General features: G+C 40.4%; 1 protein-coding gene across 1 annotated transcript in view; it reads left to right on the top strand.

Moving 5' to 3' along the window:
• pth3r (parathyroid hormone 3 receptor) overlaps positions 1-27,699 on the top strand; it is a 31,946-nt gene that overhangs the window by 3,542 nt on the left and 705 nt on the right. The window contains exons 2-13 of the mRNA XM_089121817.1: positions 7,320-7,425; positions 11,049-11,159; positions 13,416-13,537; positions 14,003-14,097; positions 18,497-18,647; positions 18,731-18,884; positions 18,983-19,043; positions 20,761-20,827; positions 21,048-21,142; positions 21,628-21,769; positions 22,445-22,486; positions 26,292-27,699. The exon at positions 26,292-27,699 is cut by the window's right edge and continues 705 nt beyond it. Of these exons, the coding sequence (XP_088977943.1) occupies positions 7,320-7,425; positions 11,049-11,159; positions 13,416-13,537; positions 14,003-14,097; positions 18,497-18,647; positions 18,731-18,884; positions 18,983-19,043; positions 20,761-20,827; positions 21,048-21,142; positions 21,628-21,769; positions 22,445-22,486; positions 26,292-26,726 (1,581 nt within the window). The 3' untranslated portion in view covers positions 26,727-27,699. The remainder of the gene's footprint in view (positions 1-7,319; positions 7,426-11,048; positions 11,160-13,415; positions 13,538-14,002; positions 14,098-18,496; positions 18,648-18,730; positions 18,885-18,982; positions 19,044-20,760; positions 20,828-21,047; positions 21,143-21,627; positions 21,770-22,444; positions 22,487-26,291) is intronic.

Here is a 27,699-nt window from a genome sequence, read left to right as displayed (position 1 = left end):
TGGCTTTAAGTACTATGTACTTACATTGAAGTTACTACTTTGATACATTGGTATTGTGTACATACATGTATTTACATTGTACTTATATTTTGAAAATACCTGAATGTAATTACAACTGTAATTAATTCATGTAATTACATTTGTAATTACACAGTTGATCCTTCCCTTACACCTCAGCCCACCATGATACCTACCCATACCACCACACCTGTCCCTAACCATACCCATATCACACCTCAATAGCAGCAAAAGTGTTTTACAATACAACCTGAACACAATAATACATTGTACTTATTGTTCAATGTAAGTACATAGTACTTAAAGCCACTTAATATAAAGTGGGACCGATTATTTAAACATAATTCATTAAAATGTACCTTTTATTTAATATATTATTGGCAAAAAAGTTACTTTTAAGATTTGAAGTTCACTACAAGTGCATTTTCAATACAATTAAGAGCACTTTTTCTCCACAAGGGAAATCATTCCAATAAAGTCAAATGGCTATCGAACAGAATGAGACAGGCTTGATTTATTCATCGTTTGTTGATTGGATTGTAAGCCGTGAACACTTATAAGGCATTTATATAGTGGTTTCATATGTACTATTGTACACCCAAAGCGCTTTACAATCATGAAAAGGAAGGCTTACTGCGCTTCTGTAAATTGCCAAACGATCCGGTGCAACCAGGGCAGGACAATACCAAACAGAAAGGGAGAATCACCGGTGCAAAAATCTTCTTAATAACAAATTTATTAGAGGTGCTTTGCACCGATGATCCTCCCTTTCACTTTACAATCATGTCAGGGGTCTCTCCTCCACTACTACCATGGCACCAGTGCCCTCACGACACACCAGCTATAGGTGAAGCCCCAAACACCTCTGACATTTTCCGAAAAGGCCAAACAAGTTGGCGTGTAAAATTCGGACAAACAGGTATAAAAGGTGCCCTGGGTGCTTTACACATTCAGGTTTGTGCTGAGGAGAGGAAACGGAAAATGACAAATGAAGCTAAGATGTTTCACAACCTTCAGGGTAACTGACCTCAGGTCTCCCTATCAAGGGGACCATCTACTATTGAGAGAGGTCAGTCCAGTCGGGCCTCTTCTGATGATTTTATTTATTGAACATATCTTCTATTTTATATATTACGGCTGAGTACCACAGTTGTGGAAGTGTTCTCTTTTTCTAACAAAGGGGGGAGGTTAGTATGTGAAAACAAATCCTACATAAAGAATAGGGAATAGTGATGAGGGGAAGACTCCAGGCCACAGCGAATATGGGGAAGACACAGGGTTCACCGATTGGGAAACCAAACAGTGGAAGAACATATCAAATGGGGTCATTGTTCAATCAGCACCTCCAAATCCAAAGCCATGGTCCTCAGTCGGAAAAGGGTGGCTTGCCCACTTAAGGTCGGTGGAGAGACCCTGCCTCAAGTGGAGGAGTTTAAGTATCTTGGGGTTTTGTTCACGAGTGAGGGAAGGATGGAACGGGAGATTGACAGACGGATCGGTGGAGCTTCTGCAGTAATGTGGTCGATGTACCGGTCCGTTGTGGTGAAGAAGGAGCTGAGCTAAGCTCTTGATTTACCGGTCATTCCTACATTCCTACATTCCTACTCTCACCTATGGTCATGAGCTTTGGGTCATGACCGAAAGGACAAGATCCCGGATACAAGCGGCCGAAATGAGCTTTCTCCGCAGGATGACTGGGCGATCCCTCAGAGATAGGGTGAGAAGCTCGGTCACTCGGAAGGAGCTCAGAGTAGAGCCGCTGCTCCTCCACATCGAGAGGGGTCAGCTGAGGTTGCTCGGGCATCTGTTCCGGATGCCTCCTGGATGCCTTCCCGGGAAGGTGTTCTGGGCAAGTCTCACTGGGAGAAGACCATGGGGAAGACCTAGGACATGCTTGAGGGACTATGTCTCCCGGCTGGCCTGGGAACACCTCGGTGTCCCCCCGAAAGAGCTGGAGGAAGTGTCTAGGGAGAGGGAAGTCTGGGCATCTCTTAGACTGCTGCCCCCGCGAACCGGCCCCAGATAAGCAGAAGATGTATGGATTGATGGATGGATGGATGGGTCACCGTTAGGGACCACCATATATATGGAGCACTAACCAGGTTACAAGGGCTTACCTGAAAGGGGCATACCATGAGTAACAGGCCTGGTAGGGAATTCTGGCATGCTAGGGGTTTATAGGCGTCCTGGGTTTATATTTATTTCAGAGACGAAACAGTGCACGTTGCCGCCTCATGGAGGGGGAGGGCGCTCATATAAGCACTACACTGAAAAGTTGTCCAAGTTGTGACACTGGTTCTTGTGACAAGGTCTGGTGTAGCCCAGCCTGCAGCTCTACAAATGTCTGCCAAAGAAGCACCGTTAGACAGGGCTGTAGGTGCCTCAATACCTATGTTGGATGAGCTCTGAGCTCCAAAGGACAAGGCACATCTTGGGCTTGATAAGCCAGATGAATGGTATCCACTATCCAGTGGGCTTTTCTCTGTTTAAAGACAGCCTTCCCCTTCTGCTGACCTTCGAAGCAGACAAATAGCTGATCCAATCTTCTGAGGCTCTGCATGCGATCCAGGTATATGTATAGAGCGCAATGACTGGAGACTGGCTCGGGTCTCCCTCGTCACTAGGGAGTGCTTGCAGGTTAACCACTTGTTTTTTGAGGGAAGTAGTGAGAACTTTGGGCACATAGCTGTAGTACATAGTTCAGGACCACGCAAGAGTATGCCGGCTCGAACTCTAGGCATGTATCGCTGATGGAAAAGGCTTGAAGGTGCCCTTCCTCTTGACGGAGTCAGGGGGGCTGTCTTCATGGAGAGGGCACTGAGCTCGACTTACTCGAACAGGTCCCTCCATAAGGCCTGTAAGACCAAGGAGAGATCCCAAGAGGGGATGAAGCGAGGTCTTGAACTTCTGCGACCCTCTCGGGAACCTGACTTTCAGTTTGTGCTTCCCTAAGAACCCGCCAACTACTGTGTTGTGGATCGCTACATGTACACTTTGATGGTAGAAGATCTCCATGCCTCCAGGAAAGCACTGACCCGACTGTGCACCTTTGGGTATCCGAACTTAGCCCCACCCACAATATTTGGAGATTGGAAGTTTGGTCTGGACTTGAACCATTGTAAAGCAAGAATTCCCGAACCAAAGCTGTTCAGACCAATCAAATTGTCGGGGCGGGCTTTATACGATGATGGACAGATGATCAACAATAACGTAATCATCCACGTCACCAAAGAGCGCTTGGGTTAAATTCGTGTACAACAAAGAATGGCTGCCATCAATGTTGTTATAGAAGATTCAGAAGATCACTGTATAGAAGATTCGGTTCAAACACGCCCCATAATCAAGCCCAATGGAGCAGTATTAGACTCACATTCCAGCCCGATCTCATGAAAGTTCGTGTCTATGGCACGAATGTAATTTCTCGTGGCATTTATACGCCAAAAACAGTTTTTGCGTGTATTTGGCACGCGATTTTCGCGTACATATGATACGCACTTTTTTGCGTATAATACGCACGAACTCCCCACCCCCCTCCCCCCTAAACCTAACCCAGGGTTTTTTAGTGCGTACCATATACACGAAAAAAACACTTTTGGCGTATAAATGCCACGAGAAATGACACTCGTGGTATAGATACGCATCTTCATGAGACTGTGTTGCACATTCTGACTAGAATCTGAGTATGACGACGTCAGGCTACCATCAGTGCTCACCATCGAGGCATTGTACCCAGAGGTAGAAGGACCAGGACTTGAGACAGCTGAGGTTGGTCGCGGTTTAAAAAAAAAAAAAGTGAGCTGCGACCACAACGTTCCCATGGCCATGCTTTTGCCGTAAGAGTATGAACCAGCCAAAACCCAGCTCTCTCCGCATGACAATGACAGCAAAGGGTGCTAACTATTGCACCTGGTCAGATATGAAGACTGGCTCAGGCTCTGGTCTCGTGGTAGGTTGGGGGCTCTGGGTCTGTGACCGTAGCAGGAATGGTGAGGTGCTGGATGAGCAAAGGGCCGTGACAGGAAAAGTGGGTAGGGACTGGGAAGGAGTTCCGAGACAGGTGTTGTTGCTGCGATAATGAGCAACAGGATTACTCGAGTGGGCTGGGGAGGCTGCGTCTGAATGGCGCTGGTGTCTTCATCAACTTTGCTTATTGAGAGAGAGGAGCCACTCAGCCACAGTACATAGTCCATATACTGTGCCAGGGTGCAGGTGGTCTCTCCTGCTGGCAACAGTTGAAATAGATAATCATCCAACCAACTTAAAAAAAAACTGTCTTCCGGGCATCGTCGCCCAAGACACCAGGTGGCTGATCTTGAGTAACTCCTCCACGTAGTGTTCCAGGTGACGGCCATTAAGTGAGAGGGAGAGGAGAAGGTATCTGGGTGTGAGGTTGTGCTGATTTTATGATTGGTTCTTTCTTCTTAACTGAACTGGTTGCACTGGCTGGGTGAACTGGTTGCTGGTTGCAGCAGGAGCAAGGAAATACCAACGCATTTCATCCTTTAACGTCACATAGAATGCTATATGCAAAAACGCCGCTATACTACACACATGGCACCCGTTATCGTTAATATAACACGCGCTGTGAGGGCTAAGTTTAGGTGTGGGGTAGGGTCTGCGTGTCATATTCACATTAAAGGATTTATGCGGTCTTGGGTTCGCGTGTTATATTAACGATAAAGGGTGCCATGTGCGTAGTATAGCGCCGTTAACTAAATGAAAACCATTTATTCCACTAAGACAATTTATTCATGTTAATTTTACACCACAGATTCTAGTTAGTTTTACAAGGTTGATTTTATTGGGTTTTAGCCATATGGGTCCAATGAATCATGTTCAGCCAAAGAGCTATTTCTTTTTGTCTTTCTTTGTCTCATGTTAGGAGTGTGAGTTTGAGGTTTTATTTGGTGGTTGTGAATGTACAGTATTCAGGGCACAAATGCTCCTGTGTTTCTCCAGTCTTGAGGACCCATAGATCAGGTCTCATAATGTTGAAGGACGGTGAGGGATGCACATGGGTGTGGGGTGTGTATGGTTGGATATGTTCTCTCATCCTGAAGGTTGAAGAGAGCTCGTCACATACCACAGGACAGTGAAAATATTTCACAACACTGAGAGACAGCACATTAGCCTAAAAGAAGGTGTGCTAGATGTGGTGATAAATGGATGGTTATGTCAATGATTTCAGCTGAGATCGTGGAAAATGACAAACTAACCTGTACAGTATATGCTTAGAAAAAGTCTTTTGTCAGTCTTTTGTGATGTGACGTGTCACGCCTGTTCAATGCAGATAAAATGGTAAAACAACAAATCTACTAAGAGAGCGTCATAAACATTGATTTTCTTTATTGACGTGCTTCCACCCCTCCCCTTAACAATACTGATCTAGATTAAGTATGTAGTACTGTGTCTTGCATTACAGATGACTTAAAAGCAATGAGTAATGAGACAGAGAAAAAAGAAAAAAAAAAGAAAAAAGAAAAAAAAAATAATCCTAACAGTTTCAACCGTTAGTGCTCGGGCCCTAATTATAAGAGAGCAAATACTACACACACACACACACACACATATATTATATACATACATTATATATATATATATATATATATATATATATATATATATCCCTCCTGTTACCCTCAAATCTGATAACACTTTTTACCCTCTGGGGTCAATTTGACCCCAGTAATTTAAACCTCCACAATATGTTTATTTTTTTTTTACAAAGGTTTGTCTCAGTTAATTTATGTCTTTGTTGACTACTTAAGTAACGTTTTAAGTTGACATCCACCCACCACCCCCCTCCTCACCCCACCTAACCCCACCTAACCACTTATACATCCAGAATACCCATTGCATGACTATGGACAAATTCACAAATCAACATAAAATCTTACTGATTTGACATAAAATTTGAAAAGTATAAATACATCTGGTGTTTTATTTGTTTTATAATATTTCTAAGTATAGATTTATGTAATCTATGACATTTGGAAAGAAAAACTATTTATTTTATCAAAGATAGTAACACGAGTTATGTATGTTTGGGGTCAATCTTACAAAAATTATGTTTTCTCCTCCCCCATGGCACAGGAAGCATCAAATTTCTCACAAAAATGATGTTTTCCCCTCCCAAATACACAGGGAAGAATTATTAGTTATCTTGAGAATTATGTCACATGTCATGTGAACTACTATTAGTTCTCGCAATACTACAGATATGGTTATGTTTGGTTAGAGCCTTAAAACAGAGGGACATTTTTTGAAAATGATATTGAATATGTAAAAATACAATGAACATTATAAATTCAAATTATAACATGTTATAATGACCTCAATATAACAACCAAAACAAATGTGTGTGAAGTTTTAATATTGCTTCTGTTTTATTATACATCTAAAAGAGCCTGGGGTCAAATTGACCCCAAGGAACACCAATGTTACAAAATTTGTACAGGACTTTGAAAAAATATTAGCAGGTTAATTTTATGTTTACAGAGTTGTCCCCATTAAATTAGGAAAAGTCATTAAATTTGAAGCAAAAAAAAAAAAAAAAAAATTTATGTTTTTACAGACGTTAAACATTGAATGGGGTCAAATTGACCCCAAGGATAATAGGAGGGATTATATATATATACATACATTATATAAAAATAAACAAAAAAAAGTTTCTTATGGACAAAATAGATGGTCCTAGAAAAGACCAAAACTCACAGAGAAGTCTGTCAAATGTTCTGACAAGCATTTATAAACTAAAATATAATTTAATATCATTTCTATTTCACATTTGCAATGATGAAGATATTTGTAAATAAAAATATTTACTTAAAATGTAATATCAAATAACTACAAATGATCATCTTGTGATTTATATTTGCTGAAGCATGTTAGTCAACAGATCAAAATAAGCATATTTGGTATTATTTGAAATTAAGAGGACTTTTTAACGAAACATTTTGTTGTTTTTAACTCTATTTACGTGCACTTAAGTGGCCTTTTATTTCTTTGATATTATATTATCAGAAAAAAATATTTTACAAGTGCACATTCAATCAGTTCAGCACATTATTTTTCGCTAGGAATAACAAAAAGAAAAAGGTTGAAATCTGTTAGTTGAAGGCTAATTAAAATCACACCATATCACACACTTTCAGTAATTTTATCTAGAAAATGTAGCAATTAAGATACAAAAAAATCACTACAAATCTCAGAATCACATATAAAGATATTCAGGTTTGGTTTGGGATTCTAGTGAAAATATGTGAGGATAATGTTCTCTTTCTCTGTCACTCTTCTTACAGATTGATTCTGATGATGTCCTCACCAGAGATGAACAGATCTTTCTTCTAATTGGTGCACGCGCGAGGTGTGAGAGAAACATCCGTGCACAGTTAGACGTGGTCAGAGGTATTACAATAAACATTATGTGTGACTAAAGGGCTGTTATGCAATGTCATCATTGACTACGTTTACATGCAGCCAATTTTCGGGTTATGGTCACTATTCGGGATTCTGAAACATTAGGAATAACTCGTTTACATGCGTGAGCAGAGAGAGTTTCTCCTATGTACATGGAATTGCAATATCCCGATGTAAACGGCGAAGTTTCTCTACTCTAAAAAAATACCAAGATTTCTTGCGAATACAACATGCGCAGAAAACAAATCACTATGGGGATATGCCGATACGCGTTTACATGACCAAAAATTCAATTTATAAAAGGGGTGCCCCAGGTATAATATCCTGGTTTTTAAAATCCGGGATATGAGCATATTCAGGTTTTTGCAGGTGTTTACATGGCCGTTCGCGACCTGGTTATTGCTAATATCCCGGTTTTGAACGGGTTATTGGCTGCATGTAAATGTAGTCATTGTTAGCAACACCCCTAAAGTATTAATCGTTGACACCTCAAATTTAAGGGGTGCTTGATTATGATTTCACTTGTCTAACTTTAGCTAGTGTGTAATGTTGCTGTTTGAGCATAGACAACATCTGCAGTTAAGTCGCTCAAAGTTCAAAGCAAGGAAACATTTTCGCTTTTAAAGAAATACGTTTTTAAGGACTACAACAAACGAATAGTAGGGACTACATGATATTCCTCCCAGGTTAGTGACATCACTAACCCTAAAATTTACATAAACCCTGCCCCCAGGAACAGGCAGTCAGAAGAGGAAGAGTTGTTGTAACACAGCAGGTCTGCTCATGCTGTCGCATCTGTCTTTTCACATGCAATACAGTACGTAACACAAGTGCAATAGCATGTCACTGTTTCTTACAACACTTCCCACAGGAGCGATTTTATAGATTATCATGACAGAATATGCTAATCGAAGACTTGAAAATAGTTTTACTACATCAGCAACATAAATTCATCAACTAACCAATCAGAAACATCCTGTTGCATTATACATGTTGTCACTTCTTCTTGAGTCTCTCCATCAATCTCTGACTCCAGTTTAAAGGGACACTCCACCCATTTGCATTAAGCTTTCCATTGTTAGAAACCCAGTTATACTATTGAATGGTTGTGCGACACTGTCTCATTTTCCCCTGAGACGAGAGAAATCTGCTATTTACCTTTTTCACTTCCTCCTACAATGATCATCATTTTACGTCATTGTAGGAGGAAATGTAAGAGAGGGGGATTTCTGTAAAGACTACAAGCAGTAGATCTCACCCTTTCAAACCCGCCCATTGGGGGATGGGCCTAATGCGCTAACAGACCAATCACAGATCAGTGCCAGTGCGTCTGATTTCACCGGCAGAAACTTTTTGAAAATATGAACGAAGGTACTGACTACGCAGACGGATGCATTATGTAGGATTGGGATTACACATAGTGTCGGCCATCTTTTTTTTGGAAGCTAAGCTATTAGGCTGTTGTTCTGTGGAGAAAGCTGAGTAGTAACTTTAGGGGTTACCGTCCTCTTTTCCTGGACATGTCCGGCCGTCAATGTCCGGGATTCAGCTTTCGCTTTCTGCAGTCGCCATTCATTGTTTACATGTACACCTTTTGTTTCAATCTAACTGAATTCATTCTGATTGGTTAATCTGAATGTAGTGTTTACATGAACGCTAAACAAGTGATCTGTTGATGTGTGTTTTAACATTGCTAAGAAAATCACGCTCCTCCGTGAGAGATACGAGACCGGTGCGTCTCACAGGTGTCACTCATCGGTAATCACGCCACCGGCCTCGTGTTGTCGGCCCTCACTCGTCCTGTTCGCCACAGTAAAAATGATGAATGGCGACTGTAGAACGCAAAAGCCGAATCCCGGACATTTTGGGCGATCTCGACACACATTTTCGGGCAGACTCGTCACGGAGACTCACTAGTAGCCTAGACTTGTTGTTTAACTACTGCTCTGTTACCGGTAGGCGTGTCCTCTTAGGGCAGCGAAGCAAGTGCATTCTGGGAGTTGTTGTCTTTCATCCACATAAGTCAAAAAATACATTTTCTGTCTTTTCTCAGTCAAGAAAGCTCCAAATTCAAAAATAATTTCACATTTCTTTAAACATAACCCGTTAAAGACCCTTTAAACATAAAAGACAGAACAGTTTCTGACATTTTTAGTACTTGTCTGCGTGTCTAACACACACAACCCAGACAGCAAACTGACATTGAATCAACGTGGAAACGACGTCTCTCATGACATTGAAACAACATTGATTTGCTCATCGAAGTAACGTTGAACCAACGTCAGACGCGGCATTCTTCAAAGCTAAATGAAATCGAAAATTGGTTTGCTTTCATAACGTTGAAACAACGCGTTGATTTCAAGTTGATTTTCCGTTAGTTTTGAAAGAATGACGCGTCTGACGTTGGTTCAACGTTAATTCGATGAGCAAAACAATGTCAGATCAACGTTGTTTCGATGTCATATTTCAACGTTGATTCAATGTCAGTTTGCTATCTGGGAAGCTCTTGAAGCTCCGCCCTCTTTTCCAGGAGCAGCAGCTCATTTACATTTAAAAGGACACACACGAAACAACACGTTTTTACCGACCATCAAGAAGGGACAACTTTTAACATGCTGTAAAAGTGACATGTGGGGTATTTTGAGCTGAAACTTCACATACACATTCTGAGGGCAACAGAGACTTATTTTACATATTGTAAGAGAAAGAGACATTATACCACCCCTTAAAGGGATACTCTGCCGTTTTTTTTTTTTTCATATTATTGTCATTGCCTTAACTAAGACGAGTTGATACATACCTCTCTCCTGTCAGTGTGTGCACTCAATCGCTCTGGTGCGTGAGACACTTTGATCACACTTAACAGTTCATTTAAAATGGGCCAATCAGAGAAAGCAACCAAACACCTCCACGTTTTCCCTACTTAAATACAGTTACTCGAGTAGAATAACTTGACCAAGAATGGTGACACAAAATAAAACGTTGCGCTTTTCTAAGCATGTAAAGTGGATAACTATAATGTATGGCAGAATACTGGGTCGGATTGGGTCGAAGTGCTCCCAATCACTTGCTGTGGTATTCTGCCATTATCCACTTTACACGCTTAGAAAAGTGCAACGTTTTATTTTGTGTCACCATTCTTGGTCGAGTTACTCTACTCGTGTGACTGTATTTGAATAGGGAAAACGTGGAGGTGTTTGGTCGCTTCTCTGCTTGGATCCTAATGAATGAACTGGGAATCAAAAGCATGTATCTTCCTAACCCTACAGATCCAATTTCCTGAAGACCAGGATCAAATTAGACTGTGGCCCTGTTTATAGCAAGATAAGGAATATTGATTTGAGCTCAGGTTCCTTTGTTATTTGTAGTGATGACGGAGTCACTATATTGCAGGATACGGACATACCCAGAACTGTGGAATGAAAACAGATCCACTGCTGTTTGGCTATGAGAAAAGATCAGGATTCTTATCTGGCTTCCTATGTTAAAGAGATTATTTGACATGTCACCTTCAAACATTTTGATGGAGAATAACTCGATTGCATATATTTTGTGTTAAATAAATGTTAAACTTGTAAAACACATGAATCTGATATTTTGTGTATTGTCAGAGAATTACTGTCTTCCTGAGTGGGATGGGATCATTTGCTGGCCTGCAGGAAAACCCAGTCAGATGATTGCCGTCCTGTGTCCTGAGTACATCTATGACTTCAACCACAGAGGTCTGCATTACTTTTTCTCGCCCGGGATAGGCTTGTTTTTAATAATATATATATATATATATATATATATATATATATGGGACAGAGGCATGTTTACCAATGTGTCCCATCACCTTTCCTTTTAATTACACATTTTAATTGTTCGGGAATACTAGTACTGTTGCAGTTCTCATTCTCACCTGAAATACTTCTGAACCCATGTGGCTATTTTTTTTTTAAACTCTTTATTTAGCATTTTTCTTATTACAACACAACATACAAAGACAAAGAACAAGGGACACTATATATTGTATAATAACAAAATAAAGCATTACAAGTAAAGTGTTAGAATTGTTCCGCTTCTTTATATGCAAACCATTTTTCCCAGTGCTTATTATATATGTGACCTCATTTTGGTCATTTTCTCCATTGAGTGTATCTCCTCCACTATTTCTTTCCATTGCTCAATCCGAGGTGGGTCGATCTTTAGCCAAGACCGAGTGATAGCCTTTTTTGCATGCTATCATTAGAATTTTAGAAAGATAAATGTCATCTTTTTGGACCTCCATGTGGCTATTTTTAACACAGTAGAGCATGATGTTTCTCAAGCAATGCCATCTGAGGGTTCAAAGGTCACGCACATTCAACAGAGGTTTCCTACCTTGCCCTATTGACTGAGATTTCTCTGGATTCCCTGAATCTTTTAACAATATTTGGTAGATGGTGAAAGACCCATATTCTTTGCAATCTTGTATTGAGAAATGTGATTTTTGAATTGTTTGACAATTCTCTCATGAAATTTGGCACAAAGTGGTGAGCCATGACCCATCTTTAAAGACTAAGCCTCGGGTGGATGGGACTATTATACTCAATCACGATACTCTCAACCACCAATCCACCTATGGACTGTTTTTAAAAAGTTCAACTGGGATATTCTATAAGCTCTTCACTTTTATATAGCCTCTTTTCTAGCTTTTTTGGAGTGAGCCATTACAATTAAAATTTGTTAATTTTTACAAAATACAATTAAAGTAACGCTATGTATTTTTTCAACCTTCATAATATATATTTCAAGACCCTTGTGATAGTACATCGACTTACAATATAGGTTGAATGACACGTCTACTTTAGCCTGACAGTGTCTGTATCACTTTTACTTGCACTATGTAACTTTGGGTTTCGAGTAGGAACCCGAGCACAAAAAGAACAAAAATTCGACTGCTTTATGGCATACATCACTTCCTCAAATTGTCTATGGCCATTGTTGATTCCAAAGCCGGTGCTGGATAAACAGCGAGCGTGCGTGTGCAACAGTAGGCTGCAGTAAGCTAAATTATTTGTATAAAGTGAAAACATTGGAAATCATTTCTTTGTACTTTCGTAATTTAAATAAAGGTTAATGAGAATGATCAAAACACATATGCATTTTACAAAATGTCCCAATGTTTCTGAAAATGTAAATACTTACATTTGACAACTTGTAAATAGTTTTTGCACTTTAAGTATACCACTTGGTTTAGATATTTTTTTTATATTTGAAATAATCCTTTACCTGTACTCCAAGTAGACTTAAAGTAAGTTAGCTGTAAACTTGAACATGTAAGTTGATCAGATAGTTCTTCCTCAAAGAATGTGTAAAAAAGAAAAGCATTTAATATGCTATACTACTAAAAGAATAAGCACAGATTCAAGCCGCTAATACTTAGAATACTTAATACTTAATTTTACACTCAAAAATGAAATACCCACCAAATATTAATAGACTTTTACAGTACACTTTCATATAAATTCATTAAGTATATATGAAGAGTTCAGATGCAAAAGCCTCTAAGTGCCATTTGAAATTTTCTTCTAAAATTATCATTTTTATCAAGCTTGTATATTTAAGTTCAGTAATTTCACTTAAATGGCAATGAAGATTACCTATTAATTGTCATTTAAGTGAAATTACTGAACTTAAATATACAAGCTTGATAAAAATGGTCATTTTAGAAGAAAATTTCAAATGGCATTTAAAGGCTTTTGCATCTGAACTCTTCATATACAGTATGATACATCAAAAGTAGGTTGAAGGTATGGCCACTCTTTTATTTTTAGATTCACATTTTTTTATTTGTAAGAGTACACAAAACAGCTATTAAGAAATGATCTCAAAAGGCTGATACTTTTTGGTGTGCCTATTTATATACTGAATTAGGTAAATAGACATAGACTATATACATAGTACATAAATTAAGTCTACAAGAATTAAACATGTCGGTTTTACGTGCATTTCAGGACATGCATATCGCCACTGTGATGCATCAGGTTACTGGGAGCAGGTGTCCACTATAAACCGGACATGGGCCAACTACACAGAATGCACCACTTACCTGCACTCGAACCACAGCAATCAGGAGGTGTGTGCAGTTGTTTTTTAATTACTCGTAGGCAGCTATAATCCATAATCTTGGTGCCATGCATTAACTGTTGCTTAACTGAACAAATCCATATATGTAAGTATTAAACTTCAGAATGATTGACTGCAATTTTCTGAACGATTAGACTTTTATCTCCAGGCAAACTAACAAATCAATATAATCTATATTGAAAAAGAAAAAAAAAATCAATATATTAAATTGAAGGAGACACCTGAACCATGTATAAACAAGAATATCATAGTGACTTTGATATGGATTTATTTGACATGGGTCAGTAACCTACAGTAGCAATCATGGAGAAACATCCAGAGTAAACATGTAGAAAATGTATTTAGTGATAGAGTATTTATTTATGTATCAATCTCTAAATGAAATTGAAATGTATAGACATTAACATGTACATCATTCTATACTATTGTGTACTATTTTGCTGTGTTTATTTAGGAAGTATTTGAGCGTCTTTACCTCATGTACACTGTTGGATACTCCATATCACTGGCAGCGTTACTGGTGGCTGTCTTTATCCTGTGCTATTTCAAGTAAGTGCAAAATGAACATTTCAACAAGGCAAATTTCATGTTTTTAAATAAAAGATTAGCAATTGATATATATCCAAGACGGTAAACACTGCACACAAATCTAATCCATCTGGATTCTTGATGTCCCCAGTTCCTGATTCATGTTCAAGAGTGTGTGATGCATTGATGCCTATCTACATCCATGTGATGTGTACGTCACTGAGAGATCTATGATCTGATCAGACAGGTCTTCTGCTCTCTGAATAAGAGAGTAGGGAATAGATTAGAATAGAATAGAATAGAATAGAATAGTCTTTTGCAGTTTACTCACGCTGAACCCTTGTGAAAAAGAAGTATGCACTTTACTGTACTAGTACTTATTAGGTAAATAATATACTTTAAAGAGTTTAAAGAGTGCAAAATATGTTGATAAAAAAATCAACGCATTCTCATTCCAAGGCGTCATCTAACTGACAATTTTGACCATGCTTCAATATCTGACGCTTTAGGCACCCTTTAGCATCAGCGCAGTCTCATCCCAAGACGTCATATAACTGACGTTAAAGGGTACCCTAAAACATACGTCAACATCCGCTGTTTTAGGGTACCCTTTAACGTCGGTTAGATGACGTTATCGGATCCTAACCTTACCCCAGACCTAAACCTATACCCCGTCACATAACTGACGTTAAAGGTAAAGCATCAGTTGTATGACGTCCCAGGATTGTCATGTAACTGACGTTAAAGGGTACCCTAAAACATCGGATGTTGACGTATGGTCAAAAGACGTCCCAAGACGTCAGCTATATGACGTCTTGGGATGAGACTGTGTTATTAGCGTCAGTTAAGCTTGGTTCACACGGCAGGATTATTAGGCCGATTTTAGCCCCGATTCACCCCTTCCGACAATCTTAAAGCTACACTGTGTAACTCTTTTAGTTTATTCTTAGCTAAAAACACTTAGTTCTTTTAAACATATATGTCCTCATTAATGTATATTTACTTAGTTCAAGTAATAGAGTATTCTCGTGAGTGTATATAATATGCCATTGAAAATACATACGGGTAAGGGGTGCTAATGTCGGTCGCCATGTTGCCCCTCCATCTTGAAAGTATATTAGCCAAAGAGGGACATACCCGTTAATTCAAGCTTGGCATTTCGCGTTTACGTTTGAGTTAACACTCATGGACGAGGTCGAACCGGAAGCCATGTTAATCTTGGACTACTTTGGCCACCGTAGGAGTTAAAACGAAATTGGAATTGAGAGGAACAGAAACTAATATTCACTGGATGCTCATATAACTTTTCCCTGCTAGATGGGGGTAAAAATCACACAGTTTAGCTTATCGCAAAATAATCTGATCAGATATTCCTGCCGTGTGTGGTGTGTTAAGACTGCTCTCGTCTGCTCGGAAGGATGCCGGGACGGCTCCGATCTCAAATCGGGGATATCCAACATGTTGGATTTTTTTGGCCCGATTTCTCCTCGTGTGGGTGTCCCCAAGCAGCAACATTCTAATCTGAAAGATGAAGCCTACCCGGAAGTGCGAAAAACTGCAATACATCGAAAATCCGCTAGAGGCCGGTCCCAAAAGGGAGCAAATGTCCATAGCATAAATTAACAGCATAAATTCATGTTTTTACAGTTTGCTCCCATGGACTTTTATTGTAATCTTCAATATGTTCCACATGCCTGACAACTGTAATTTTTTCTAACTCGTTAGTTTAGAATCGTATTTAGATATAACATTTTTGACAAATAAGGGCTGTTAACTTTGATTGACAGCTGTTAAAGGGCTGCACACAACAAATCATACCACCTCTGTATCCTTTATGAACATTTGTATTTTGTATTTCCCAAGATTTTCCAGTATGGCGCCAACCATACCCCCCATAAACAGCCTCAAACCCGTTCTTCAGAAAATCTATGGGTGACGTCACAGACGCTTTGTCCATATTTTTTACAGTCTATGGGTGTCCCCCGGGGACGAACGAGCATGCAGCCTGTGAACTGTTGCGTGTAGTCAATCAGAAAGCGAAGTGACGAGGCGCAGAGGAAGCACCGGTGGGAAACAAAATCAAAACAGCCGGATGTATGGTGTACCAGAAAGCCCGGTGGTGCGATTCTTTTGAGAACGTTTTTTTTTTTTTCGTTAAAAACAAACTACACACAATCCCCACTGCATCCTCTTCATCCGCCATGATTGTTTACTCTGAAGTGACGTTTGATCTCGAGGGATTTTGCGAGATTTTCCGTCTCACCTGGGAATGCTCGGGAGTCAAATCGGTTCGTGTGCGATGTGTTGATTTTGCCGTGTGGCAGCGCACCACACACTAGACCCGTGATTTTTTATCGTCATGTGTGTGGGGTCTCTCAGGTTTGGAAAATCGGCCGACAATTTTAAAATACTCCCGTGTGAACTGACGCTTCACCTTTAGCATCAGTCGGATGACGCGGGTGATCAGTGTGAGATGCATGCCGGTTAGAAATGTGTCCGAGAGCGCACCGCCTTGCTCTGATGTCATGCCGACGTATGTCAAAAAACTCTCGCGAGGATTCTGCAGTCGCGCGCAGTTGCTCTCCACCGACTGCACTGATCAGAAGCACGATGGCAAACAACTTGCTGACGACACAGCTTAATGCTCATTGGTTTAAACAACCGTGATGTATAAAAAAATGTATATCATGTTTTATGTGTATACATATGGGCGAATAAACTCTCTGACAGTGCCATATGGGTTATTGTGTGATGTCATTTATATATATATATAAAACTCGTCTGTATTAAAGAAAAAAATGATTGATAAACACATATTTGGAATGTAATTAAATAACAAGTACTTTGGGTGTCTTGTTCATTATATTTATTTTTATATAAAAGCAACAGAACTTAAATCACATCCAGTTTATTAGCAACACGTGCACGAGCGTGAATCCCGTGAATCCCGCGATATCAGACTTTGATCTCACAGGAGTCTGATCCACTGCGAGAACCGAGATTTGTCCGGCTTGACTGCGCTTTTTTCACTCCTCCTCTCACTGCAGCCGCCTACTATCGACTACATTTCAGGCGAGGCGCATCTCAAACAAGCCTAATGCTTCCCAAGACGTCAGTTAGATGACGCCTTGGGATGAGAATGGGCTGAAAAAATATACCTTGAAGTACACTCTAAGTGCACATTCAATAAAATTGAGCCCGCTTCTTGGATCCATGTTCTTGGTACAGGAGCAACATTTGTGAATTGATTTTTTAAGTAACCAAATCAATGTCATTCACTCAACTAAAGTCTTTCCCTTTTAAAGAAATGAAGAAACCCATCACTTAGAGATGGAACTACCCTTCACAGACTGAAGCAGTGTTTTGGGTCTGAACGAGCCTACATTTGTTTGTCAACAAAATGAATGAATTGGGACATGTCGAAGGCATTTAATTTGTGCATTTGTCTTATTTCTATAGTTTATGATGCTTAAATACTCTATAATACATTTGTAGTCACAAATTTGAATAAAAATATTGACCTTTTAGTAACACTTTACTTGAAGGGCTGTGCATAAGACTGGCATGACACCTTAATAACCATGACATGACATATGTCTTGAATATGAAGGAGGGTTTATGCATGTTTATGACAACTGTCATTAAGTGTCATTCGCTCAGTTATGACATTTTGAATACAAATATGACATTGTTTAAGTCATGACAAAAATTGACATAAAATAAGTTAAACTGTCATGTGGTTGGCTTTGACATTGGCTGTCATGAGGCCATTATAACGTGTCATGAATATTTTTTGTGACCTCAACTACAGTGGTACACATTTAATTTGCCATTAAAATGTTATAATGACTTCATGACAGCCAATGTCAAAACCAACCACCTGACACTTCAATGTAATGTTAACCAATAAAGTTAAGTGGTTTCTTCAGTTTGATAATTAATCTGCTATGTCATGTCTATGACAGGTTGTGTTGTCTTAGTAATGTCAAGCTGTCATGACAGAGACTCTGACAGGTTATGATGTATTGGTTTATGTCAAGATATCATAAAGACATCTTAAACAGTGTCATATTTGCATTAAAATGTCATAACTGAGCGAATGACACTTAATGACAGTTGTCACAAACATGCATAAAACTTCCTTCATTTTCAAGACATATGTCATGTCATGATTATGTATGTGTTCACACCCCTTCAAGTAAAGTGTGACCACATTTTCATTTAAAATGTTTTTAATGAATCATTGAATGAGTAAATTACAAAGTTACAAAGAACACAAAAAGACACTAGATGCTTCAGAAATCACAAAATAGTGTAGATTTGACTTTGCAACTGTTAAATTTGCTCTATATAGTACGTGTAGTATGAATGCAATCCAGATGCATTGTAATGTGATTCTATGTTTCTTTTTTTTCTCCAGACGTCTCCATTGCACCCGGAACTACATCCACATCCACCTCTTCACCTCATTCATATGCAGAGCAATCAGTATATTTGTGAAAGACGCCGTTCTTTACACCGTCACAGATGACGGCAAACTAGAGGATGGGGCAGTTGGACAAAGACCTATGGTACTCACAAACCATTTGCACACGAATACATAATTAATGCTTCAAAGCCCGACATCCGTTTTATTGGTCTGTGTGTTTATCAGGTGGGCTGCAAGATTGCTGTGACCCTCTTCCTGTATCTCTTGGCAACCAATCACTATTGGATCCTGGTTGAGGGTCTGTACTTGCATAGTCTGATCTTCATGGCCTTCCTGTCTGATAAGAACTGTCTGTGGGCTTTAACAATCATAGGCTGGGGTGAGTTGTCTCTTTTGCTGTGAAGATTGCAATTGATGATAAAATTTGCCTAGCAATCTGTTGTGATCTTGAGGGTGAATTTGTTTTCTTTTTCATAGGGATACCCGCAGTGTTTGTGTCCATATGGGTCAGTGCCCGAGCATCTCTGGCAGACACACAGTAGGTTTAGTTGTGCATTTGTTTTTGCATAAGGTTTCTGGTAACACCGTTAACACCTTGGAAAAAATTCCCCATGATCACATGTTCCCTGACTTCAGCCTGAGATGCTTGGATGGGCTCCAGCATCCCCATGACCCTGCATACAGTAGGACAAGCGGTTTGGAAAATGGATGGGTGGATGTCACCTGGATGTTGAGCTTTGTTTGGCTTGGGGCAAACATAGCACTTCGCTTTTTGGCCAAATAGGGCTCAACAGACCACAAGATTTTCTTCCAAAAGGTCTAGGTTTTGTCGCATGTTATTTAACAAATTCCAGGCATGATGTTGGCCTTTCTAAAAATAGTCTCTGGCTGAAACTGTGAAGTCAAGATTTATGGTTTATGGTGCGAACAATTAAGTTCATGTTTTTGTAAAGGGATAGTTAGGATTAGGGTACTGTGCTCATCCTCATGTCATTTCAAAGCGACTTTGTTTAATCTACAAAACCAAAATTGAGTTATTTTTGATGAAACCTGAGGGGTTCCTCTCCCTGCATTCAAAGTCCAGGTAACAAAACCAAATCCAAAAAGTTCTGAAAGGCATTGTAAAAAATGAATCTTGTGAACAAATATGACTATCACTAAATGATTTATTTATTTAAAGGGATAGTTCACTTTGCAAATAATTTTTGATATGTTTTAGCTTACCTCAAAGGCATCCAAGATGTAGGTGTCTTTGTTTCCACAGTAGTTTCAATTTTGATATTTTTAGGTCAAACCGTTCGTGTCTGTCAGTCATATAATGCAGGTTATGGGGGTCCACGTCAAACAGTATGCACAGAGAAGTCCAAATTAAACATGATTTAATGACTCGTAAATGTAAGTACACATTGATGGTCTAAGACACAAAACGAGCGGTTTGTGTGAGAAAACGAACAGTATTTATATCGTTTTTACCTTGTGTAACCACAGTCACGTCCAAGTGATCTGAATCGGTCCAACGTTCCGCCATAAGTGATCTCTTGCGCGACGACGTCACTCTTTGTTTACACAGAGATTTTGGAAGTTTTACCTTTCAATGTGAAGATCTAAACATATTTAGATGTACATGAAATCACAACGGAAGACGATTTCGGTATATCTACATATGTTTAGTGAAATGTAAAACTTCCAAAATCTCTGTGTAAATAATGAATGACGTCGATGCGCATCCAATCTCATTGCGCAATGCGCATTCAGTGGTTACATGAGGTAAAAACGACATAAATACTGTTCGTTTTCTCACACAAACCGCTCGTTTCATGTCTTAGGCCATCAATGTGTACTTACATTTACGAGTCATTAAATCATGTTCAATTTTGACTTCTCTGAGCATGCTCTTTGACGTGTACCCCCATACCTGCATTATATGACTGGCAGACAACAACGGTTTGACCGAAAAATGTCAAAATTGAAAATACTGTGGAAACAAAGACACCAACATCTTGGATGCCCTTGAGGAAACATATCAAAAATTAATTTCAAAGTGAACTATCCTTTTAATTATGACATAAGGCATAAGATCCCCCCCTTCCTTCAGAGCGTCTCCAAGCCACGCCTCATCCAAAACACATGAATGGCACACAGCCAGAGCAGATTCTGCAAATCGTCACAAGAGACAGCATTACTGTAATATGGAAAATAATATATGATTGTGAATGCTTTCTGAAGCATTGAAGGTTGTATTTCTGCATCTCTAGGTGCTGGGATATAAGCGCCGGCAACCTGAAATGGATCTATCAAGTACCAATCCTGGCATCCATTGTTGTAAGATTGTTCTTCTCTAATAAATTATACTACCGTAATAATTTAAATATACAAATGTGATCTGCAAAACTCTGTACATTATGAAATACAAAACATTTTTTCATTCGTATTTTACATACACATCTAAACTCTTCGAGCACGCATGTAAAATATTATTATTTTTATCAGCGAATACCCTATACTGAAAAGTCACTTATGTTCCTCATAACTCTTCATCTAGGTAAACTTCTTCCTCTTCCTCAATATCATCAGGGTTTTGGCCTCTAAGTTGTGGGAAACAAATACAGGAAAACTGGATCCAAGACAGCAGTACAGGTTATAAATTACTACCAGAGCCGGACAGTAACGGAGTGCATTTACTTGAGTACAGTACTTAAGTAAAATTTTGAGGGATCTGTATGAGTATCATTTTTGGGGAGTGCTCATGACTTTACTCAAGTACATTTGAAAGGCAAATATTGTATTCTTTACTCGGCTACATTTCTGTCCATAACCGTGAGAAAGTAACATTTTTCAAAACTCAATGTAGGACGTTTCTGTACTTATATGTGAGCACTGTGGCAGTAGTAATGCAATTTTTAGAAAATCTATTCTTGTACTCTTGTACTTTAACAAGTACTTCAGTACTTTTACTTAAGTAGACATCTGACTGTAGTACTTTTGCTTGTACTTGACTCAAATTTAGCAAGGGGTATCTGTACTTTTACTCAAGTAATGAAGCTGTGTACTCTGTCCGCCTCTGATTACCACAGACACACACACACACACAACTGTAGTGATTGGTTTTCTGTGGCCTGTAGGAAGCTGCTGAAGTCGACCCTGGTGCTGATGCCGCTGTTTGGAGTTCATTACATGCTGTTCATGGCTCTACCATACACTGACGTCACAGGTCTACTGTGGCAGGTTCAGATGCATTATGAGATGCTCTTCAACTCCTCACAGGTACATGCCAGTTTTTGTTTTTTTCCAAAAAAAAAAAAAAAATCCTGGTCTTATCTGACCCTTTATTATAATGTAAAATAAAGAGCATGTTAAGACATTTGGATTAAATTACCAAAAAGAGAAAAGTCTGTGGTTACAGTATGTTTATAGTGACAATTATTTATACTTTCAGCTACCAGAAGTTAAATTTCAATGACAGTTGCCGATTTGAGTTTATAGAGATCATTAGCGATGCTATAAAGATGCAAGAGAGAGAGAGAAAGAGAGAGAGAGAGAGAGAGAGAGAGAAAGAGAGAGAGAGAGAGAGAGAGAGAGAGAGAAAACACCTTCCGATAGGAGTGGAAACGGTGCAGCTCACATACTATGGGCACTGCAGTTGAGTGGGAATGGCTACTTGTTAGGGTTAATTTACAGCAAAATTGGTGGCCGTGTGTGGTTTAAACTAGTAGCCCCTCCAAAACAGCTGTAGATTAATATGTTGATTGTTTGAGATGATCTCATGTCTTTCCACTCTTCTGCTTTAAGAGTGAAATGACAAATGACTTGTTGCTGGAACTTTTCGTATTGCTTGTGGTTAGGACACATGAAACATCATCGGTTACAAGACCGTTTTGTTGCTGCCATTAAAAAAAAAAATGTTTTGCTTTTCCTTCATGATGAATTTTATTTCCTCAGGGTTTCTTTGTGGCCTTTATTTACTGCTTCTGCAATGGGGAGGTGAGTTTTTGAGTTTTGTTTTGTTCAAATTTATACTATATAGAATTGTCTAACTTTGGAGAGCTTATACTGTAGAAATTTGCAATGTAGTACATTTAAAATATATAAACTTTAAATAACACTAAAGTTATAATTGTAATCATTGTAAGTACTTTAACATGTTAATCTACACTTCAAAAAGTGTACATCCTTAAAGCATGACAATTCTTGAAATACACCTCTGGTGCAAACTCAGACACATCATCAGTGATGTATCCTGGGTTCATTAGGTGTTTCGGGTATCACAACATCATACACCCTCGCCCAGGCGACCCAGCCAGGGTTGATCAGACCCTGGTTTGTGTCTGAGTAGCTTGTATGATCCAGGGATCGCCCCGCTTGATCCATCGCAATCTTGACGCCTTTTCGGCAGCGTCCGTGATGTTCTTGGCGGCTTTCCTGGTGTGCAGTCCCTCCACTCCATGCATCTTGAGGACCCTAATCAGTGACTGGCCGACGAATCCTCTGCACCCGACCTCGATGGGATTACATCGGGTACTCCACCACCTGCTTCGGGATTTGCCTACCAGCTCCTCGTACTTGGCCCTCTTCCTCTCAAAAGCCTCCTCCATCCGGTCCTCCCAGGGAACAGTGAACTCCAGCAGGACCACTTGCCTGTTTTTTTTCTGACACCAGGACAATGTCTGGCCTGAGTGTGGTCACTGCAATGTTTTCTGGGAATTTGAGCTGTTTCCCAAGGTTGACCTTCAGCTGCCAGTCCAGTGCTGTTGCCAGCAGCCCCCCTGATTGCTTCAGGTGCTGGTGTGGCTTCTACCCAGCTTTAACAAAGGCGATGTTCTGTCTTGCTGGTTGCTGGTATCTACTGCAGGCAATCCCAGTGCTGATAACTTCTGCAATGACCCTCAGTACTTGGCCATGGCGCCAACGGTAGCATCCCTCTCCCAGTGCTTTTGAGCAGCAGCTCAAGATGTGCTCCAGTGAACCTCCTCTCTAGCAGAGTGGGCACAGTGGTGTCTCTGCCAGGCCCCAGTGGAAGAGATTGGATGGACTGGGATTGGAATGACATCATAGACAGACTGAACCAGGAATTTAATCCGGTGTGGCTCAGACTTCCACAATATTTTCCGGTCTGCCGCCTGCTCCCATTGAGTCCATGCTCCCTGCTGCCTCATCCCTACTGACCTGCTGCAGCGGACTTCTTCCACCCCAGCTCGGACCTCCTCTTGAGGTCCGAGAATCAGCTGCCTCCTTTTATTCCCCTGGGCCTTGTTAAAGCGAGGTTTTGGATTGCTCCCAAGTCCTGCCCATCCAGATTCCACCACCCCCACCAGCTCACTATTTCACAGCCGTGACTCAGCCTGATCTACTGCCTCTTGGGCCTTCCACTTCCTGCCGGTTCTGACCTCTATGCCTGCTGAAGAGACCTTGATGTAACTGGAATCTCTATACAGTAGCACCTCTCTTGATAGGGTTACCATAAACTCTTCCTTCAGACTGACTTCGTGGTGGGCCTAGCTACTTCCGCAGCGAACAGCTGACTTTCCTCTCAAAGCATCAATGGTGGTAATTGGCACATCATAGACCAGCAGTGGCTAGAGCAGTTGGGACAGGATGCCGTGCTGCTAGATCCAGGCTTTAAATTTACCTGGCAGACCTGACTTGTCCACAGCCACCAGATTACCAACTGGTTGGTGGTTGTCTGGAGTGCTGCGGTGTCCTTCAGGGTGCAGTCGTAGATCTTACCCAGACTCTTGACTGGATTTTCTAAGACAGGTGGTATCTGGATGTCTCCTAGCGAGAAGCGGAACTGGTCTGTAACCTTCCCTTTCTTTACCCCCAGGGACCTGGACTTAGCTGGCTTGAAATCCATCTGAGCCCAGTTGATGAGGTGCTCGGCCCTTGGAGATTCCATTTGCACCCCGGAACCAATGTTGTGGTCACTGTCAGATCATCCATAAATGCTCTAATGGTGGGCTTCCGTATGCCTGACTTGGTGAGTGGACCTCTGCACTCTACCTCTGCAGACTTCACCAGCATATTCATCGCCAAGGCAAGCAATATCTCGGAAATAGTACATCCCGTGATATTGCCCTTCTCAAGCCGATGAAATGCAGATGTTTCCACTCCAGAGGTCACTCTCAGACAATAGGAATTGTAGTAATCCAGTATGAGGTGCTTAATCTTGTCTGGAACATGGTGTCAGTCAAGTGAGGCTTCTACTAGCCTATGAGGGATTGACCCGTAGGCATTGGCGAGGTCGAGCCAGAGGACTGCCAGATCCCCTTTGCCTTCATGTGCCTCACGTAAGGGCTGAGTGACAACTCCTGTATGCTCGACGCATCCTGGCATCTTTGGAACTCCCCCCTTCTGCACCGAGGTATCGATGTACTTGTTCCTCAGAAGGAACTACGTCAAGTACTAAAGAAAATTTTGCCCTCAACACTGAGGACCGAGATGACTCTGAACTGCTCGACAGTAATGTTTGGCGTCTTCCATTTTCTAATGATTGCTCCAACAGTGGACCTTTTTTCACCAAGCTGCTTGGCAATTTCCCTTAACCCTTTCCAGCCTTGTGGAGGTGTACAATTTTGTCTCTAGTGTCTTTGGACAGCTCTCTAGTCTTGGCCATGTTAGTAGTTGGATTCTTGCTGATTGTAAGGGGTGGACAGGTGTCTTTATGCAGCTAATGACCTCAAACAGGTGCATCTAATTCAGGAATAATAATCAGCTTCACAATAGTAACCAATTCAAAACAAATTCTGCTGTACAGCAGCTCTAACAAGCCAATAGTCTCAAAATTCAGCTCAATTCACTTCAGTGTTGATTCAGTTCAGTTCAATTCAACTGTAACTGTATTCCTCAATTGTTTATACAGTGTTTTTGTGCACATACATGTACATGTCACAAACTCGTGTACTGCACTCTCCCCTGCACACAGAACAAGCAAAAGACAAGATTTTTACATTTTTCACATCTGTGTGTAGTATGGTGTGTAGCGGCTATTCATTTGATGTTTGTGTCTAGAGTTACTACTCGAAAACACAATTTTTGGAATAGTTAAAATAGTTTTGAATTAAGTGTTTGATTTAGCAAGAGATGTCTGATATTTTGCAACATGTTTTGTAAGAGTTTCAAGAAATGGAGCCATAGTTTCGGAAATTGTGTGTAAGCAATTTTTAAAAACTGTAAAACACTAACATTTTTAATCTCATAATGTACATTTTAGCATCACATCTTTTCTCACAGTGTCTGAAATGGTTTGATAAAGGATCTGGTCTCTCTAAACTCCGCCTTTCTGAGAGCCTACTCTGCTCTGATTGGTCAGATGGCCCAGTTCATTTTGATTGGTCTAGCGCTTACAGTGCATGTCGGAAACAAAATGTCCATTATCGGATCTGAATTTCCTGACTTCCTCTGCACTTGATACACAGTGATAGGAACAATAACGATAACAATATTCTCGACAGTTCTCGACTGACTCTTCCAGGCCTCAGCTACAACTACAATATTTGAGGACAAATCAAATTAGATATTGTTCTTGGGCAGCCAATGAAGACCATAGGCAGGCATTATGCACATGTGTTACAATCTTACGTAGGTTTTTGCAGGAAGTAAGACTGGAATTACTTATAACAGCTATAATACGCATACGGGGTACTTTTATCATTTTAGAAATTATTACACACAGTGCCTTTTAAATTTCTGTGTGTCAGAGTCTATTTGCAAACAGTCTCTAAGCCCATTTATTTTTTCTTCATGTCTTCGTGTTTCTTCATTATCTCCTCTATAATGCCATCATGAACAGGTGCAGGCAGAGGTGAAGAAGGCATGGCTGAGGCGCAGTCTTGCGTTAGACCTGAAGCAGAAGGCTCGTGTCAACAGCAGTGCGGGATGTGGAAGTGGCTACTATGGAGGCATGATGTCACACACCACCACACAGAGCGTGTGTCTCAGTGTCAGTGGTACCAAAGGCCTGCCGCTGGGAGCAATGGGGGGCAAAGGACAATCGCGTCTCCACCATTTAGGAAACCTACCTAGTTACACGCCTCATGACATGGAGACTGTGTATTTTACAGCACAGCAGGAGCTGGTTCTGAGGCAGACTGATGGGAAAGGGTCTCAGTCCAAGCAGACCGGCAGGAATGCAGAGGAAAGCGAGCATGATTGTGAGCCATGTTTTGAAGCAGATGAGGAGCATTCTGGTCCGGAGACTTGGAAAGAACTGGAAACGGTGCTTTGATGGTCTTCTGTGTGGATAGCCTGATTAGTGGTGCTTAATGTTATTAGAAACTGTTAAGTATTAAACGGGTGGTAAAGTATGATTTCACTTTTCTAACTTAAGTTAGTGTGTAATCTTGCTTTTTGAGCATAAACAACATTATCAATGTTACAATGCTCAAAGTTCAAAGCAAAGGAAGATATTTGCTTTTAAAGAAAAGGACTACAACAACGGCTAGTAGGGACTACACGACATTCCTTGAGGGTTAGTGACGTCACCAACCCTAAAATGTACATAAGCCCCGCCCCCGGGAACATGCAGTCCATGTTGAGGAGAGGAAGAGTGGTTGTATAAGAGTACATTTGTGAGTCAGCTCAAACTTTAGCATCCATCTTTTCACATGCAATAGAAAGTCACTCTGTGTGTATCTCACAACAGTTCCTGTATGAGCGATTTATAGATTACCATTACAGAATATCCTAACTGAAGATAGTTAACTCCACATCAGCAACATAAATTCATCAACTAACCATTCAGAGACATCCTGTTGCATTCTACATGTTGTCACTTCTTCGTGAGTCTCTCCATCTTTGATTGACTCCGTTTTAACTTTGAAGGGAGAACAGTTTCTGTCATTTTAGTGTGTCTTTGTGAGGAAATCGCAGCTGCTAACACACACAAGCTCTTGGAACCCCGCCCTCTGCAGCAGCTCATTTGCATTTAAAGGGCCAGGTACAAAACGGTGCGATTTTGCAAACCTTCAAAAGTGACAACTTTAATATTCTATATAAAAACATCTGTGGGCATGGGCGTCAGTTTGGTTTGAAATGTGCTGGGGACAATGGCGCATTCGGAAGGACAATTTCAAAAGTGCTGGGTACAATGACGCATTCATTCTTTTTTCTCTTTCGTGAAGGTCAAGTTTTCAAAGACGATTTCCTGTAGCTTACTGATGTAAATAAAGAAGATGTGATGTCAGACCAAAAATGTTATG

The sequence above is a fragment of the Pimephales promelas genome, chromosome 17, assembly GCF_988280905.1.
Source record: "Pimephales promelas chromosome 17, fPimPro1.hap1.1, whole genome shotgun sequence".
NCBI classification, from domain to species: Eukaryota; Metazoa; Chordata; class Actinopteri; order Cypriniformes; family Leuciscidae; genus Pimephales; species Pimephales promelas.
Note: the sequence above shows the minus strand (reverse complement) of the source record. Positions and strands in the feature narration are given on the sequence as shown.